We start from the raw sequence: 17,544 nt of genomic DNA on the forward strand, positions 1-17,544 counted from the left end.
ATTCTGCATTGAATACCACCAACGTGGGCACTGCTGTACAAGAAAGTACATATATAAACATAGATACAGATGGATAGGGAGATAGTATTTGTGTCCCTGCAAAAAGAAATAGGAGCTGACATATTGGTTCCATTTTTAAAATGCATAGAGTGTGGGTAAGTATATATCTATATATGTCAGCCAACTTTTGCAATAACAAGGTTTACTGCCTTCTATAATGCCATGAGTTTTGTTTATGAGTGTCACCATGCACCTTAGTTTTTGCCATCAATCTTGAGAAATGTCTGAGCCACGGGAACCCCAAGGAGTATCCCCTGTAATTAATGACCTGGCATGTTTTCACACTACATGAGTGTGAGTAATTTACCTACGAGAGATTGTCATGGAGTCCAGGAGCCTGAACACCGGAACACCTGGGCTCCAATATCACCTCTACTGTGTGACTTTGAACAAATTATGACCCTTATCTGGGCCTCCACTTGGAAGAATTCCAGGTGGAGCATCCAGGTTTAGTGAGACCTGAGCAGAAAAGCGATTGTTGAGGATCCATCAAAAGGGCCCACCCCCTGTGGGCAGTTGTTTGTGAACAGGTGTCCAGAGCCTAGAATCTTCCCACAGAACGTCTTCCTTCGCCAGTGGCCTTACATCCTCTCAGTTCATGACTGCAGTGACTAATCATAATTACCACGCAGGCACCCTAACAGGACCAAGAACAAAGGTATCAATCACTACTCTGCAGGTGTTTCTCTTGGCCTGCATGGTCCTTCCTCCTGTCCCCCCCCCCCACCTTCACCTTCCATCTGAGGGAAGTCCGACTCAGCCTGCTCCGTTCCTGGATTGGGTTATGCAGAACCCTTTCAAGTTTAGAAAGGGCTGGGGGGAAATTGCAAGGTGTAACCAATATAAGTTGGAAATGGCAAGGATTTGTTCTTGAAAGAAGAAAGATTGAGTGAGGAAAACGCCGGTCAGCCAGGTTTCTAGAGTCTTCGGGCAGACACCTGGGCTGGGAGGGAGGGGGTGCAGGCTGTGAGCAAGGATGGGAGAAACAGTTTTTAAGATGCTCACAACACATTAATAACCCACTCCTCCACCTGAATTGTAATTGTGTTCAGTTGGGTTTTCTGTTTTTCTTTTTTGGTGTTTTGTTTGCTTCATTGTTGTCTGCTCACTATAGAGACCGGGCTAGTAAGTCCCGCTATGCTCACATGGGACTACCACTTCTTTGGTGTTTATGCGTTTTCCCATTTGACCCGAAAACAAAATACTTCTGAGTTTGGTGTTATTACTAGTCCTATTATCATTCTAATTTTAGGGACAGGAGATTGCAGCTCAGAGGGGTCAAATGACATGCCTGCACTAGCCAAGGGGCCAGGTCCAGACGCAAAGCCGGGTCTTCTGACTCCTTCTTCAACCAATATTTACCGGGTGCCTCCCCTCTGCCAGGCACTCCAGGACCTTGAGATGTAGCCACGAACTGGACCAAGTCCCTTTCCCATGGAGCCCACCTTCTGGTGAGGGAGACAGAAGAGAAGCCAACAAAAGCATAAGTCAACAGCACCACTTCAGACAGTGAAAGACAGGGAGACCCTCTATCGCTAATTCAGAGGAGCCTTGGGATGGAGGGGACAGAAGCTTCCCAACTCGGGTCATTACTTTACGGTTTGATCGGCCGCTTCCTGGTCGCGGAGGTGCGCTGGGCGCGGCCGGGGCCGGGCCGGCAGCAGGCGGCGCCCCAGGTGCGGCCGCCCCAGGTGCGCCCCCGGGACCAATGCTGGGAAGCGTTTACGCAGCCGACCGGCAGGTGCGCCTGTGCCGCGGGGGATCCTGAGTCGTAGGCCCCGGGCGGAGCTCAGTCCGGGCGTGGGGACCCGAGTGGGCCGGCCCGCGGCGACTGTTGGCCCCGCGCCGCCGCCGCCCACGAGGCTCCGGCCCAGGCCCCTGGCCCAGTCCCGCCCCGCCCCTGCCACGCGACCTCACCACCTCCCAGGTGACCCCAACCCGGCCTCGGGACCCTCCGGTCCCAGGTGATGCCTGCCTGGCCTCGTGACCTCTCTGTACCAGGTGACTCTGCCCCTCCACGGTGACCCCAACCCAGCCTCAGGACCCTCTCAGCTCCAGGTGCCCCCAGCCTGACCTGTGTCCCTCCCGTCTCAGGTGGCCCCGACCCTGTCAAAGGCTCAACATAGCCAAAGTAAAACCAATGAGTCCCTGAAGTCGTAATCAGTAAACATTGATGGTGCACACACCAAACGACAGTTTGCCGAGCAGGAACATGGAAGGGGGCTGGGGGGGAGCGGGGTTGTTAAAGCTGCTCACACTGCAGGGCAGCAGACTGTTCCTGCCAGTGCCTGGTGACAATATTGCACTTTTCAGGGCTCGCCTCCCATCAACCTTGGCAAATGGTTCACGTTTTGCTTATCATTTCCAGAGGCACAAGCAAGAAATGACCCGGGTCGAGTTTGCCCTGCCAAAAAGGGGCGACACTAAGCTCTGCCCCCAGGACTAAACTGGCTCTCTCTGCTCAGGGCCCCCGCCAGGCTCGTCTCTGTTTGTTTCTGATTTTAACAACCCTAAGCCACGACCTTCCAGCTAAGGTGACCCCAACCTGGCCTCATGACCTCCAGGCCTCCCCGCCTTTATCAACTCTGCCTCATGACCCTGGACACATCGCAGGATGCTGGGCTTTCCAAACCGCCTAGCCGTTTTCTAGAAAGTTCCTCACCCTCCATCCAGCACCCCCTGGCTCCCCCGCCCCCCGGGAGTCTGCACCAGGCCCAAGGGGGCCAGTCGCCCTCCCTCCGCGACACAGGGACCCGCGCCCGAAGAAGGACAGTGCTGGGGGGAATGGCTGGACCACCAGCGAAGGTCGAGACTCGGAAGGCGACTGTTCCAGCCGCTCCCGAGTGCAGGTGGACGCCACCACACCCCGCCCCGACTCCGGCCGGCACTGCGCAAGCGCGGGCGGGGAGGGGCGTCGGGCTGGCCGGGCACCCGCAGGGCTGCCCCATTGCGCACGCGCGAGCCGGCCGGCGCGCCCCCTGCAGGAGCCCGAGCCGCCCGGTCAGCGCCTGCCGCTGGTTGCAGGCGCCCCCTCCCCGCCGGGCGTCCCAGCCGCTGTCAGCACCGGCCGTCGCTGTCGCCGCCGCCGCAAGGCCGAGCGCAGCCGGGCCCGAGGCAGGGGACCCCGCAAGAGGGCAGCGTGCCGGCCGCCGCCGCCCTGGCGCCGAGGGTCGGTGAGTGCCGCCGGGACCCGCCGCGCGCGCTCACTTGCTCCCGGGGCTCGCGGCTCCGGGCCGCCCTCCGCCCGGCCGGCCTGCCCCCTCGGCCGCACCACGCTTGGCCGGCACGCCCCGGACCCCCCACCTCCGCGCCCGCGCGCCGCCCCGCCCGGCAGGTGCACCTCGCGGGGCCGCAGCGCCAGGCAGCCCTGACTCAGGCTTCCCCTTCGGCCGAGCTTCTGGGCGTGTCCCCCTCCCCGCGGGCAGCTTCCTCCGCGAACCCCGGAGCTGGACGCGCCGCGGCACCCTTTGTACAGAGCCGGGAGGGTGGACCCTTTGGCGTTCGTCCGGCAGGCAGGCGCTCAGGGCAGCCGCTCGCCAGACCCTTGCAGCCCCCAGGCCGGGAGCGCGGAGCAGGGCCGCCGGGATGCTGCTGCCTCATCCTTCGTGCCGAGATTCCCCGGGTGGGTGGGAGTGCTTCCCCACCCCGGAGTTTGGCCTGCGCCCAGCCCTTCATTCCCGGGAGCCAGAATGGGGGGGAGGGGCAGGGGTCCAGTGCTCATGGTGGGAGCTGTGCGGCGGGCAGAAAGGCGTGCATGCCTGGTCTAGGTGGAGAGGCCTGCAACAGCCCTCAGTAACCTCTGGGGTCCGTGGTCAGTGGGTCCATGGTACGAATTTGCGTTTACGCCGGTATTGGCATTCACACACTACAATGTAGCTTCAGGAGGGCAGGTCCTGTCTTCTGCACGAGGGTTTAGGACGGACGTGTACTTGGTGCACATTTGGTGTGCAATCCAGAGCCCCCTCCTCACTTCCTTGCATGTGGCCTAATGAAAGCCCATTGCCTTATCCGGTATTTCTGTTTGTTGACCCCTTTGCCTCCTGCACTGTGAGCCCACTTACTGCCGGGCCTGGGCCTGATCAGGGCTTGGGTTCCCAGCACAGGGCCAGACCCTGACACAGAACAGGGGATGGAGAAACGCTTGTTGAATGGGTGGCTGACACCCCGTGACAGAGCGGGGACCTGGGCAGGGTGCAAGTGAGTCAGGCTGGCTTTTTTTCTCCTGAGCAACTGTGTCATTTGATTCTGAACAGTTGGGTGCTGCCTTGTGTAAACTTGAAAAGATCAAGGCTCTTTTCCTCTAGAAAGTTTGCATCAAGGGAACATAAGAAAAAGGGAAAATAGGAAAAAATTGGACGCCCTGGGAATCCCCTCACTCTTCTTTTTAAGTCCTTGCAGTTTTGTTTTGTTTTTTTTTTAATTGACCACATGGTCATCATATCTGACAAACAAGATGACATCCTTCCCTCTCTGGTGATCTCCCATCATGCTGACAACACAGCCGTTTAGAATAGGAGAGATCAGCTCAGGTGGCTTTTTCAAAGACACTAGTCTTACACGGTATGTGTGCCGGTCTCGTAGGAACCTGTTTTCACTTAGTCTCGACGGGGAAGGCCCGGGAAGACTCCCCACTTGACTGACTCTTCTCCAACCCTGCCTCCCAAGACGACAGTAGATTCGTCTGCTCTTGAGTTGGTGAAGGGAAAGAAAACATTCTAGAAGTCAGGGGAAAAGGATGGGCAAAGCTCTGTGCATGATGGAAAGATTAATTGGATGTTGTCCCTGCTCTTGGGGACCTTAGGATGGAGCTAAAGAGAATGATTTATTCACAAGTAACTGTGACATCAGACAGAATGAGACAAGTACCACTTGACACATCGGAAAAGCTGTTGCGGGTGTCCAGAGGTGGAGGGGTGGCTTTCAGCAAGAGCAGAAGGTCTCAACCCTGGCTGCATGGTAGAATCACCCTGGGATGGGTCCCCTGCCCAGGCCAGAGCCCAGAATCTTCAGGGGTGGACCTCTGATGTCAGTTTCTGAGTTAAAGCACCCCTAGAAGATGCCATTGTGCAGCCAGGATGAAGAACCCCTGGGCCAGGGTTGTCCGTGGCTGCTTCACAGCGGGGCTGGGACTGGACTGGGAGATGATATTCCAAGAAGACAAAACCCCAGGAGGCCCGGACCCTCTTGGGAAAGTGTAGAGCATGTCAGTCCCCATCTCCCTGAATGGCTCAGAGATTTGGAGTCACCAGGCAGACAGGTACCTTTGCAGGAGCTGAGTAATGAGCTTGCTGTGGAAGACCCATGGTTACCTGTCCCTGGGGATCCTCAATCGCCTCATTACCTCATTTCCTACACCCAGAGGGGCGGAACGGCTAGCAGGACAGCAGTGGGACCGAGGCTCCAGCAGGGGTGAGCAAAGCAGGAGGCAGACCGATTTTGTGGAACTCTCTCCTCATAGCTTCCCTTGGGCCACACCGCCTGTCTTAAAAATACACCCCACCAACCCCTGCCAGGAGCTTCTTTGTGAACTCAGAGCCATAGGATCCCAAGGAGACTGCTGCCCCAACCCTGGACTGGGTGGATGGTGGTGTTGAGTGCGAGGCCAGCAAACCAGGTCTCTGCCTGGGCCTCCAATGCAAGTGACCACAGCCTTGAACCCAGCCTCCTGGGGCTCCTGGACAATGACCGAGCCTCGTGGATTTGTTCCTGCCTCATCCACGCAAGGGCCACTTGTGTAAATACGTCGTCCGCAAGCTTTTTCTTGCGTGCTGCTACATGTAAAAGAATTTGAGTTTGCACCCCCGTGTATTTCATTTATTTATAAAATAATGCCACATACTACCATCCTGAATATCATGGACACAGAAATACACACCAATATAGACCTTTTAAAGGGATGAGAGGCAAAGTGAACATGGTCAAATTTGTGCAGTGTATTAGTGCTACTAGATCAATCATAAAAACGTGGGTGTTTTAATTTTTTTAAGTAGTCGGCATGCCCATCATGGGGCTCAAACTCACGACCCCAGGATCACGAGTCACACGGTCCACCGACTGCGCCAGCCAGGCGCCCCATCCCATATGCTGTTTTTCAAAGAAAGCCATGTGAGCAAGTCTGCATCCCATTTATAAAGCCTTGGTGAACCCTAAGTCCTCATCCGAAGGTTTGGTTCTGGGTTCTGTTTATTTTGGTTCCTGGTTCTGGTGGTGTCGCCGGTAAACGCCATGAACCTCGTGAAGCCACGTAGACTGTGCTGGGAGCCGAGGACTTGCCTTTCTCTCCCACTCACCAATCCCGCGAGGGCTCTTGCTGTGTTGTGGGGCGGGGGGGGCGGGGTAAGCATTCAGGGGCTGCTGGGGCAGGTGGAGCGTCTAGCTCCGGTTACTCTTAGCGTGTGCGTGTGCATGTAGATGGCGCTGCCCCTGGGCTCCACACATCCCTTTTCATAAATGCTCCATTCCTAGCCTGGGTTGTTTTGAAAAACCACAACTCTCACTCATTGTCACCTTTTCCTTGAAGGGACAGATTTGAGTATGTCGGCTTAAGAGAAATGAGGTAGCTGACACACGGCGATCTGTTGTCATGGAGAAAAAAGAAAAAGACCTCCAGATTTGGAACTTTTCTTGAGAGAAAATATGTATTTCCTCCTTAAGTTCTAAGTCCCGAGATGACCGGTGACCCTTCCTGTCACCAAGGGTATTCACGGTCACTTCCCAAATCCTTACAAAGTATTGTAATGCTTCGGCCATGATTTTGTGTGTTTTAATTGCACCTGAACGTCATACCTTGAATCACATGAAGTCCAGCACGTGTGCGAGGCTTAAACTAAACCAGCGGGCGAGGGCTGCCATCCCTTCCATGTCTCAGAAGCTGCCATCCCCGTCAGGGTACGTGGCTGCCAACACACAGGCCAGCAGGCGTGCCAGGGTCCTTCCTTACTGAATATCAGTAAAGCCAATTTTCCCCTCACTTTTATTTTATTTTTTTTTTAATTTTATTTATTTATTTGACAGAGAGAGAGACACAGCGAGAGAGGGAACACAAACAGGGGGAGTGGGAGAGGGAGAAGCAGGCTCCCCGCTGAGCAGGGAGCCCGATGTGGGGCTTGATCCCAGGACCCTGGGATCATGACCTGAGCCGAAGGCAGACGCTTAACGACTGAGCCACGCAGGCGCCCCAATTTCCCCCTCATTTTTAAAGAAAAATACCTGTGAGTGCAGTTTCTCACCATTCCTTTTGTCCAGCAGATGGTGTCTCGCACCCTGCCTGGAGGCTGGTGGTAGGCTTGGCTGGCGGGGACCACCCTTTAAATGCACCTGCCGCTTTCCTCCTATGCTTTACAGCGTTGACTGCTATTTAGACTTTGCATCTGCAGAATCCATTGAAATAGACATTTTCACATGTTTACTGTGCACCCCCCAAAAAAAACACACACACACCCCGAAAGATGAGATCATGTGCTGGGTAAACAATCAGACAAAACACCTGGAGATCAGCACTACTGCCCATGTGGATGCCCCCTGCCCAGCACACTGCCTTGGCACAGCATCCGAGGCCTTGGTCAGCTTCCCTTTCTGGCTCATTCCCACTGCTCCCCGCCCAGGTGCTCGGAACCATGGGCTGCTCCCCACACACGCTCTTCCCCTCCCCCCACCCTCCAGCTACCAGGACACTCAACACCGGTCTCCGGTGTCCCCCACTCCCAGGAGCCTTCCCAGAGCTTCCCTCGCATCAGGCACACACACACACACATGCACACACACACACACGATTTCAGTCCTCTCCAGAATCACACATACACACACACACACACATGATTTCAGTCCTCTCCAGAATCACACACATACACAGACACACACACACACACACACGATTTCAGTCCTCTCCAGAATCACACACATACACAGACACACACACGATTTCAGTCCTCTCCAGAATCACACACATACACACACACAGACACACACACACATGATTTCAGTCCTCTCCAGAATCACACACATACACAGACACACACACACACACACACACATGATTTCAGTCCTCTCCAGAATCACACACATACACAGACACACACACACACACATGATTTCAGTCCTCTCCAGAATCACACACATACACAGACACACACACACACACACACACACGATTTCAGTCCTCTCCAGAATCACACACACACACACACACACACACATGATTTCAGTCCTCTCCAGAATCACACACATACACAGACACACACACACACACACGATTTCAGTCCTCTCCAGAATCACACACATACACAGACACACACACACACACATGATTTCAGTCCTCTCCAGAATCACACACATACACAGACACACACACACACACATGATTTCAGTCCTCTCCAGAATCACACACACACACACACACACACACACATGATTTCAGTCCTCTCCAGAATCACACACACACACACACACACACACACACACATGATTTCAGTCCTCTCCAGAATCACACACATACACAGACACACACACACACACATACACACATGATTTCAGTCCTCTCCAGAATCACACACATACACAGACACACACACACACACACATTTCAGTCCTCTCCAGAATCACACACACACACACACACACACATGATTTCAGTCCTCTCCAGAATCACACACATACACAGACACACACACACACGATTTCAGTCCTCTCCAGAATCACACACACACACACACACACACATGATTTCAGTCCTCTCCAGAATCTCATGATGCCTCCTTTGGCCGCACTCCAGCAGTTACAGTACACAGACGCGTTCGTGGACTGTGAGCATCTTGGGATGGGAATGTTATGATTTCCATTTCCACACCCTCAGCACTCCTTGCACAGCAAGCACTGGGCAGATGTTTGTGGGAGGAATCAATGCTTTTTTGTCTTATGTATCATAGAAGACCGCAGATTCTACCCACAAGCATTAAGTACCTATTTGGAATGGACACACATAGACCTTTACTACCACTCACTGTAGTGGACTCCCCGTGTCGATAAGGAAATGCTCTCCTAGCTGAGCTGGGTCCTCACCAGCCTTGGTCCTCAGGAAAAGTGCCGAGTCCTGGCCAGCGCCACCAGTAAGGCTCTGTCTCTATTCCACACCCGTGGAAAGAGGGTAAAGCTGTGCTTGTCTGCCCTCTGTGTGATGTGCGGAGGCCCAGCTTCGTGGAGAGCCCTCCTTCTCACCATGCCGTCCTCCAGGCCTGGGCAGACTCAGGCTTCCCTGGAAGGAGATGCACTGAGCTCGGGATGTGACGGGAACTTGTGACACAACAGGGTGAGTGCCTGGCCCCAGGGCCCTGTCCACTTCTGCTTGCTGGCCTTCAGGCTTCCTCGGGAGTGACCTCTCTAGAAACATTAACGCTGCTGTGTTCCATGTATGCTGAAATAACCTATTTTGCATGGGCACATGGACAGTGGATGACAGATTCAACCCCGTAATGAAGAAAACCACAGATGAGGAAGCTGAGGTGTCTGGGCTCTGAACATGCACCCGAGCGGCCACAGGGGCTTGTAACTGGCACAACCCGTAATTCTTGTACTCACGAAAGTTACTGGAAAAGCCCTCGGTGGAGGAATCCTGTGTGTCATCACAAGAGCTCCCCGAAACCAGCAGGCCACAGGCCACAGGACACACTCACTCTGGACCAGTTCAATCGCTCAGCTAAAAAGCAAACACCGAAACACTCAACACTTTGTATAACGTTTAATATTTTAACAGTGAGCAAACAAGCCTTTTAGTAGGGGGGAAAAAAAAAAGCTCTCCCTTCCCTTCCTGGCTCTGTCCCTGGAGGAGTGAAGTGAGCCCTGGAGGGGAAGTTCTCAGCCACTCACGTGGGGCGGAGGCGGCTTCGCAAGTGGCCCCCACCTGAGTGTTTACCTTAGAGTAGAAGGCGTGGGGCTGGCTCTGCACAACCTCTTCTGGGGACTCTGTGCCTCAGTGTCGAGTGTTTTGAGGAACGTTTAACTTCCTTTCCTCGTGTACATTTGCTTTCATAACCAGAAAGTTGTCCAGATTTTGTAATTCTGGGAATCTCCTTTAAATTCCTTTCTGCTCAAACAGAATAGATACAAGTAAGGCGTTCAGTAGAACTTGGGATGCGGCCTGGCACGCACAAGGCAGCCGGCCGGGTGCTGGAGGGAGACCAGTAAATACCCATGAAGGTGGCGGGGCTCAGGGGATAGTTTCTCTGTTTGATTTCCAAGGGTGCGTCGTGGGAGCAATGCATACAATTTTATAAAGATTTTACTACTTTTCGTAGTCCTGGCTCGCGGCTTTCTTGCTGTGTGATCAGGGCTGGGTCCTTCCTCCTCCTTTCTTCGTCTGTAAGAGGTGGTGATGGCAGAAGCAAGGCCTGGTGAGCGTGTCTAATGTGAAAGCTCCTTCTATTTCCATGTATCAGGAGGGAACAAAGACCCACCCCTGCAGTCTCTGTTTCCCTGCGTCCATATTTCTTTGTTATCGGATCTGTTCTGTTTTAAGTAACACGCTTGCAATCTGTTTTGGTCTCTTCACTTTCTAACTTGGTGAGAGGTGCTTTTTGGTTATTTTCCAAATTATGCTCTAGCGCCCTCCTTTTGCCCAGAGGTCCCGGTAGAGTCATGCCAGCAAGTCCTGGGCCCCTCCTGATGTCCCGTGAGGCGTCTGTCACCCCGCTGCACTCGAGAGGCCCGCAGGCCCCACCCCAGAGCCCTGGTCACAGAGCCGCCTCCTCCCGGCCAGTCCTGCCGTAGCCCCGGAGGGAGACCGTGGCCAGGAGCCTCTCCCAGGACCCAGGTCAGTACGCGGGTGCTGCTCTCGGCCTTGTAGGGACTTTGGGAACGTGGTCGGTCTGTCTTTCTGTCCCCCCCTCTCCTCGGGCCGGAGAGACAAGAGTAAGCACGGGGATGTGTCCTTTCCTAGCCAGACTTCTCCAGAAGTCTGACCAGAAGACTTCTTTGAACCGTGACCTTTTTATATTCCCGTCTGGGGAGAGGAAGAAGGTTCACCCCGGTCAGGCCAGGTCATGTCGTGGGGCTGGCGGGCCCTGCTAGAGGCTCTGCCATCCCCCGTCTGACCTAAAGCACTTCTAGAAACCTTTGAGAAACCACAGGCCCTCGTGGGTCTCATTATTTTTTATTCTTTTATTATTTATATTCTTTTATTAACTACCTGCAGCTGATTTTATGACACTTTTTCCACCTTGTTAATTTTGAAAGAATTTGGATCATTTATTAAGGTGACACTTAATAGCACTTCATGCTACTTTAGCTTTAATCTCTTCACATTTTAACCACACGGTTAATTAAAAGCATATTTTAGGTTGATTTGTAAATAACTTCTTGCAGTTGTGTTCTCTATGAGTATTCAATGAGGACCCTTAAACGCGTGAATTTTGAGTAACTATCATCCGACAGATAGGGACAGCCACATCGTTTCCAAAAAAAGCAAGAGTTTAATTTTAAAAAGAGCTTCAGTGGAAATGACTTTCAACTGATTGGGGCCAAATGTACAGTTGGCCTTTGTGAGAAAACACCAAGGAGCTCTCAAGGCGGGTCCTCTGGGCATTCACTAAGGGACGTTTGTCCTAGGGCTCGCGCTCTCTCAACCCGCCTGGCGGGTGGTGTGCGGCTGCATCCGCCCACCTGCATGTGGAGCCAGTTCACTGAGCTCAGAACTTCTTGCGTACGTCACACAGGCTTCTCCCCACTTGCAGGACCGTGAGCACCAGGGGCCTACCTCCACTCCCCCTGCGCCCTCACCACCGTGTGGACGGGAACCAGGTGCTCTGGGGGGCAGGGGGGCCCTCCACCTCTGCCGCCCACGTGCCTACCCTGGGTGGGTGCAGCCCCGTCCGCCCCCAGCCTTCATGCCCGCAGCTTCCGGAACGCGGTGGTGCTGTGTCCTGGGCGTCGTGGGGTCTTCCTGAGCTCCTTCAGACCACCTCCTTCTGCAGCAGGTGAGTGTCTCATGCGCGTTGGGCTCCGTGTCTCTGCCACTCACACTAGAAGTCTGGGGAAATGCATTTCCCCGGGTGGAGGGAGACCTTTAGAAATCCCCGCTCTCGTTTCTGCTGGGTCTCCCATAGGACAGCCTCTCTACAGCCCTGCGCAGCCATACGTGCCAGGTTTAAACATAATACTCCTACGTGACATGGGGCAGATTTTCTCTGGAGGAAAATGACCACTGTCACATGGAGGCCGCATACCAGTGCTCATGGTTAAAGCAGGAAAAACTGGTCCTGAGGGCCATCATTCCACCCACAGGTCTGCCTACCACATCCTGTCCCCTGGTCAGCCAGGCTGGCAAGGGCCCCCTCCCAGGCCTCTCCTCCCCGCCCCGCAGCTCTGGGCCAGCCAAGTGTGCTTTCACCGGTTCTGTGACCGTGGCCGTGGCTGGGGTGGCCAGTCGGTGGGAGAGGGGGGCAGGGGGGATGCGCAAAGAGGTAGCACATTCATCCGAACCACAGGGGACACCTGCCTGGCGTCTACCGCAGGATGAGAGCCCCTCCAGCAGCACGTGGCCATAGAGCCTGTCACTGAGGGTGCGTCTCGGCAGGAGAACGGCCACTGCCTAGCAGCGCGCTTTCTCCGTGAGCAGACGGAGCAGAGCTGGTGTCTTTCTCTGGTGGCAGACAGGACGCGGGGATGCGGGAGGAGGGCTTGTGTCTGAGGGGGGTCTCCCGCCCCGGGGCCCCCAGGTGCACTGTGGCCGCCGCACACCCGGCCTTCCGTCAGCCTGAAGATGGCCGTGCTCAGGCAGCTGGTGCTCCTGCTCTGGAAGAACTACACTGTGCAGGTAGGCGCGTGCCCCCGTGCACCGGGCCCCAGGAGGGGCGAACTGAGGGAGGGCCCCGTGACCCCTGCCGGCCTCGCGCTCCCCCAGCTGGCGCCTTCCCTTTCTCTTGCAGAAGCGCAAAGTCCTGGTGACCATCCTGGAGCTCTTCCTGCCCTTGCTGTTCTCTGGGATCCTGATATGGCTCCGCTTGAAGATCCAGTCGGAAAACGTTCCCAATGCCACCATCTACCCCGGCCAGTCCATCCGAGAGCTGCCCCTGTTCTTCAGCTTCCCACCTCCAGGCGACACCTGGGAGCTTGCCTACATCCCGTCCCAGAGCGACGCCGTGAAGACCATCACGGAGATGGCACGGAGGACGCTGGTCATCAACATGAGAGGTGAGGTGTCCTCTGGGTCCCCTCCCGTCCAGCTATGGGGGACGAACCCAGGTGAGCTGCCCCGGCCAGTGGCCAGACTCAGCATCTGCCCTCGTTGGCGGGTCACTCGTTATAAAATGGGGACCACGTGGGTGACCCCTGGAGCAGCATGGGCTCTGGAATCATTCCCGATGGTTCATGGTGGGGACAGCTCTGGAATTCCACCGGCAAGGTGTGCCGTGAGTGCGCCCTGCCAGCACCTTTCCTGGGTTGTGGTTTTGGGGGGACGGTTCTCGAAAAAGGCATCGGGAAGCCCGTTGAGGGACACGCCCAGTACATGCACCTGTCTCCTTGCCTCACTCTTTGCTTCCAGGATAAAAGTGTTACCGCTTTTCTTGCCTCCTCTTTGGTGTATACCACCTGTGGCCTATTGAATGCCCTGTGGCAGATGCTCCGGGGGAGGTTCTTGGCCCTCACGGAGCGATGACGGGCAGCCCTTTATGTGGCGTGGGGTCTGGTGACAGAGAAACCGTGTGACACACGACATTAGTGTCCACTCCCATCACGACACCCCACATGGCCCGAGACAGAGGCCACCCCATGCAGGGAGGCCGCCTCCAGCTCTCCCCAGAAACCCCGCCGCCCTGATGGTAGGGTGCTGCTGGTCCCCACGGCAGCCAGTCTCTCTGCCCCGCACGAAAGCCTCCTGGACTCTGAGGACAGGGATCCAATGCCCTAGAGAAACCTGGACATTTGCAGTCTTTTCCTGAAAATGACCTGAAGCAGCCCAATTTCCCAGTAGAACGGGCGCTCGGGCAACTCGCGGCTCTCCCACAGCTCGCGGCTTTCCCTCGGAGAAAGACTTTGAGGACTACATCAGGTACAACAACCGCTCCTCGAACGTGCTGGCCGCCCTGGTGTTTGAGCACACCTTCAACCACAGCGGGGAGCCCCTGCCTCTGGCGGTGAGGACCCCGCCCCACAGCCCCTCCCCCTCCTCAACCAGCCCAGCCTGTGAAGGCCCTCTGCCCGCCCGCTGGGCCACACCTGGCTTCACCACGGGGCCAGCGAGCACGGCTGGGTCCCCGCCGAGGGTGCCCTGGTCCCGCTCTAGCCCGTCGGGCCAGCGCGGCTGGGAAAGCCTGAAGAAGGCAGCCGGCGGCCCGCTGCAGACCCCTTAGTCCTCCCATGTGTCTCCTGTGCGCCGTCAAGTGGGCAGGGGGGAAAGGAGCGGACACGTGGGACTTCCGGACACCAGCACTAGAATTTCAGTTATTTAAAACACAGGGAAGTCTTCCTGTCTGGTGGCATCAAGACCGGGAAATGATCCAGTTCCTCTAGCATTATTTTGGGGACCCTCCATTGATGATCAGGGCGCCTTGGGTGCAGAGTTCCCAGAGGTGGCTGGCAAGACGGGGCTGGCAAGAACACCCCGGGAGCGCATCTCAGGGCTCCCTTCCCCACCCAGGGCAGGGCTACTCACCATGATGCTCCAGGACCCCGTGGATGTTGGGGGGGGGTTGTGGGGGTGTGGAGTTCACGGTAACGAACCCCTAAACTCTCTCGTTGGACACGATGTTTGCTTCTCTGTCTGGATCCCTCAGAGTGGGTGCTTTTCTCTTTGTTCCCGTAGGTGAAATACCACTTACGGTTCAGCTACACACGAAGAAACTACATGTGGACCCAAACAGGCTCCTTTTTCCTGAAAGAGACGGAGGGATGGCACACCACTTCGCTCTTCCCACTTTTCCCAAACCCAGGACCAAGGGAGCCTGCGTCCCCTGACGGCGGAGAACCTGGTGAGAAGCCGCGGCCACGATCCCTCCCGGGGCTGCTGACGGGACGGTCACGGGGGCCCCACCTCGCGTCCCTCTGCAGAAATACTCCTTTAGGGCTGTTCGGTCTTCTGCCGCGTAGAGGGAAGGAAGCGTCCGGGAAAGCTGGCTCTGATGGGTTAAGACTCCCACATCCTTAGAGGCACTGTCCCCACTTCCCCGAGGACGCGTGCTCCTGAAGGAAACTTCTGTGTCTCAGTCTTAAAGAGGCTGCTATTGGCGTCGCGTCTGTGGGCTTGGCCTCACGCTTCCTTTCCCTCCGTGGCCTTTGCTGTGCATGGTTGTGTGGGCTTTGGGAGCTCTGTGGTCCTGGAGCAATTGTCTGGGGTCTGACTGTGCGAGCGGGGCACTTGCCGAAGCCAGCTCTTGGCTGGTTGTGCCCCCTCAGTGTGCGCGTTGGTCTGTCCCGTGTGGCCTGGGCAGGCACACACAGGCCACACAGCATGTGCGTCTCCCCCAAAGCACGGCTGCCCTCCCGGAACGGAGCTGGGGGTGAGCGGGGAGTAGCCCAGTCCGTGGGTCCTGGGCGGCGGCAGGGTGTTGCGGAGAACACAGGGTTCCACCGTCTGCAGGAGACAGAGCGTGTCCAGGTTTTGGTGGAAAGAACCAGGAATGTCCCGAAACGAAGTGCCAGGCGGCCAGGCAGGCAGGCAGGAGGAAGGGAGGCGGCGGCCGGTGTTTAGAGACCGTGGCTGGTGCCTGGGGCCAGCAGCAGGAGAGACTGTCCTCCTGTTTTTGGGTACACTTTCCTAAGTTTGGAAGCAGATTTCACTAGGTATAAATTCAAAATTTGCCCAAGAAGGAAAAGCAAGCAGGAGCCTGGGGAAAGCATTCCAGCCGATGACAAGGGCCCACGTCTTTTTATGTTGAGGACTCGATAGTCCATGCCAGGTGCGAGCACACGAAGGCCCCCAAGCCACGGCAGGGACGCAGGCCAGGCACACAGCACAAGCTCGGCGTGCTCCCCCAGCCCCATGTCCACACCTCAGACCCACGGGGTCCCCAAAGGGAGTTCAGCCCCTGGAAGAGTCAGAAGGAAGGAGAAGATCCACATGCTGAAGGTGTTTGCTGTGGCTTTGTTTCTGGTCACATACCTTTCAGCAGGGGGAGTGGTTGACGAGAGGGGGACTCCTCAGGGCCCGGAGCAGCCACGCCACAGTGGCTAACACGCAGGCCAGGCTCTTCACTGGAATCCCTCGCCCCTGGTCTGTCACTCCTCCCGCCTCACTGGCAGACTTTTATGACAGAGCACGTGGCGGGCGGTCAGAGAGGGCCAGCAGAGAGAGCACAAAGCACTCGAAGGTCTGAGCAGTGGCCTTTGGACTGTGATGCCTGCCTCTCTTGAAGGCGCTAGCTCGGGTGGAAGGAAGTAAGGCTGCTACTCAGTGGGCCTCAAGATAGCAGGATTACTGTTGATTATCCTGGGGGGCCCGATGTAATCAGCGGAGTCCTCCAAAGTGGACAAGGGGGGTGGAAGAGAGGGTCAGACCAGTGCCGCCTGGCTGGTCTTGGGGGTGCAGGAAGGGGTCGTGTGTCGGAGATGAGGATGGGGGCCCCTGTAGGGGTGTTAGGTGGCGTCGCTCCGTGGCCCTGTCCACCAGGGAGACCCCAGTACGGCTCAGGGCATGCAGCTGAGTGAGCGAGCAGCACCCGTGATGTGGCTTTTCCCACTGTTCCGCGCTCAGGGTACATCCGCGAAGGCTTCCTGGCCGTGCAGCACGCGGTGGACAGGGCCATCATGCAGTACCACGCCAACGCCTCCACGCGTCAGCTGTTTGAGAAGCTCACCGTGATCGCGAAGAGGTTCCCTTACCCCCCTTTTATTTCGGACCCCTTCCTGGTCGCCATCCAGTACCAGCTCCCCCTGCTGCTCATGCTGAGCTTCACCTACACCTCGCTCACCATCATCCGGGCCGTCGTGCAGGAGAAGGAGAGGAAGCTGAAGGTAGCCGTGCTCTGTGTGGCTTCCAACTGTCTCGGTGGGTTGAGTGCAGGCGCCGTGCCGCCGGGGGGAGGCAGCGAGCGGGGCGCTGAGCCATACGAGCAGCCGGACGTGGGGTGGAACGCCCACCGTGGCGCCGGCGATCCCAGGGCTTCTGTGAAATCAAGCCCGGTGCATCCAGGTCTTAAAACCCTGATAAAGCACCACATGTTGTGTGCAGTGCGCTGAAGCCTGACATGTTGAAAAGACCATGGTTTGGATGTGCTGGGTCAAGCAGAACACAGCGTTAAACTAATTTCACGGGTTCCTGTTAACTTTTTTGCTGTGGCCACTAGAAAACTCTAAATTATATACCTACTCACATCCAAATCCTGCTGAACAGAGCCAGCCACCCCAGAGAGGCCAAACGTTTCAGTTCGTGGCCGTGCAGAAGGCCCGTTCACTCTGCACGGGTCAGGCACAGCTGTAGGTCTGCACCACCAGGTGCAGTGGGACGGGGGTAAGGAGTATGGACGGTGTCCTTGCCTTAATCAAGTACAGCTGCAC

At 56.1% G+C, this 17,544-nt stretch overlaps 1 protein-coding gene across 4 annotated transcripts in view; it reads left to right on the plus strand.

The window, feature by feature from the left end:
- The first annotated feature begins 3,021 nt into the window (after positions 1-3,021).
- Positions 3,022-17,544, plus strand: part of ABCA3 (ATP binding cassette subfamily A member 3) — a 41,088-nt gene continuing 26,565 nt past the window's right edge. The window contains exons 1-8 of one of the 4 annotated variants that reach the window (XM_078074950.1): positions 3,022-3,237; positions 10,676-10,864; positions 11,784-12,026; positions 12,768-12,865; positions 12,978-13,242; positions 14,059-14,186; positions 14,855-15,020; positions 16,742-17,001. In XM_078074950.1, coding sequence (XP_077931076.1) covers positions 12,812-12,865; positions 12,978-13,242; positions 14,059-14,186; positions 14,855-15,020; positions 16,742-17,001 — 873 coding nt within the window. In that variant the 5' untranslated portion in view covers positions 3,022-3,237; positions 10,676-10,864; positions 11,784-12,026; positions 12,768-12,811. Of the gene's footprint in view, positions 3,238-10,655; positions 10,865-11,783; positions 12,027-12,767; positions 12,866-12,977; positions 13,243-14,058; positions 14,187-14,854; positions 15,021-16,741; positions 17,002-17,544 lie in introns of all 4 variants that reach the window. The other 3 variants (XM_036083212.2, XM_036083213.2, XM_078074951.1) reach the window with 3 other exon arrangements.

The sequence above is a fragment of the Halichoerus grypus genome, chromosome 6, assembly GCF_964656455.1.
Source record: "Halichoerus grypus chromosome 6, mHalGry1.hap1.1, whole genome shotgun sequence".
NCBI classification, from domain to species: Eukaryota; Metazoa; Chordata; class Mammalia; order Carnivora; family Phocidae; genus Halichoerus; species Halichoerus grypus.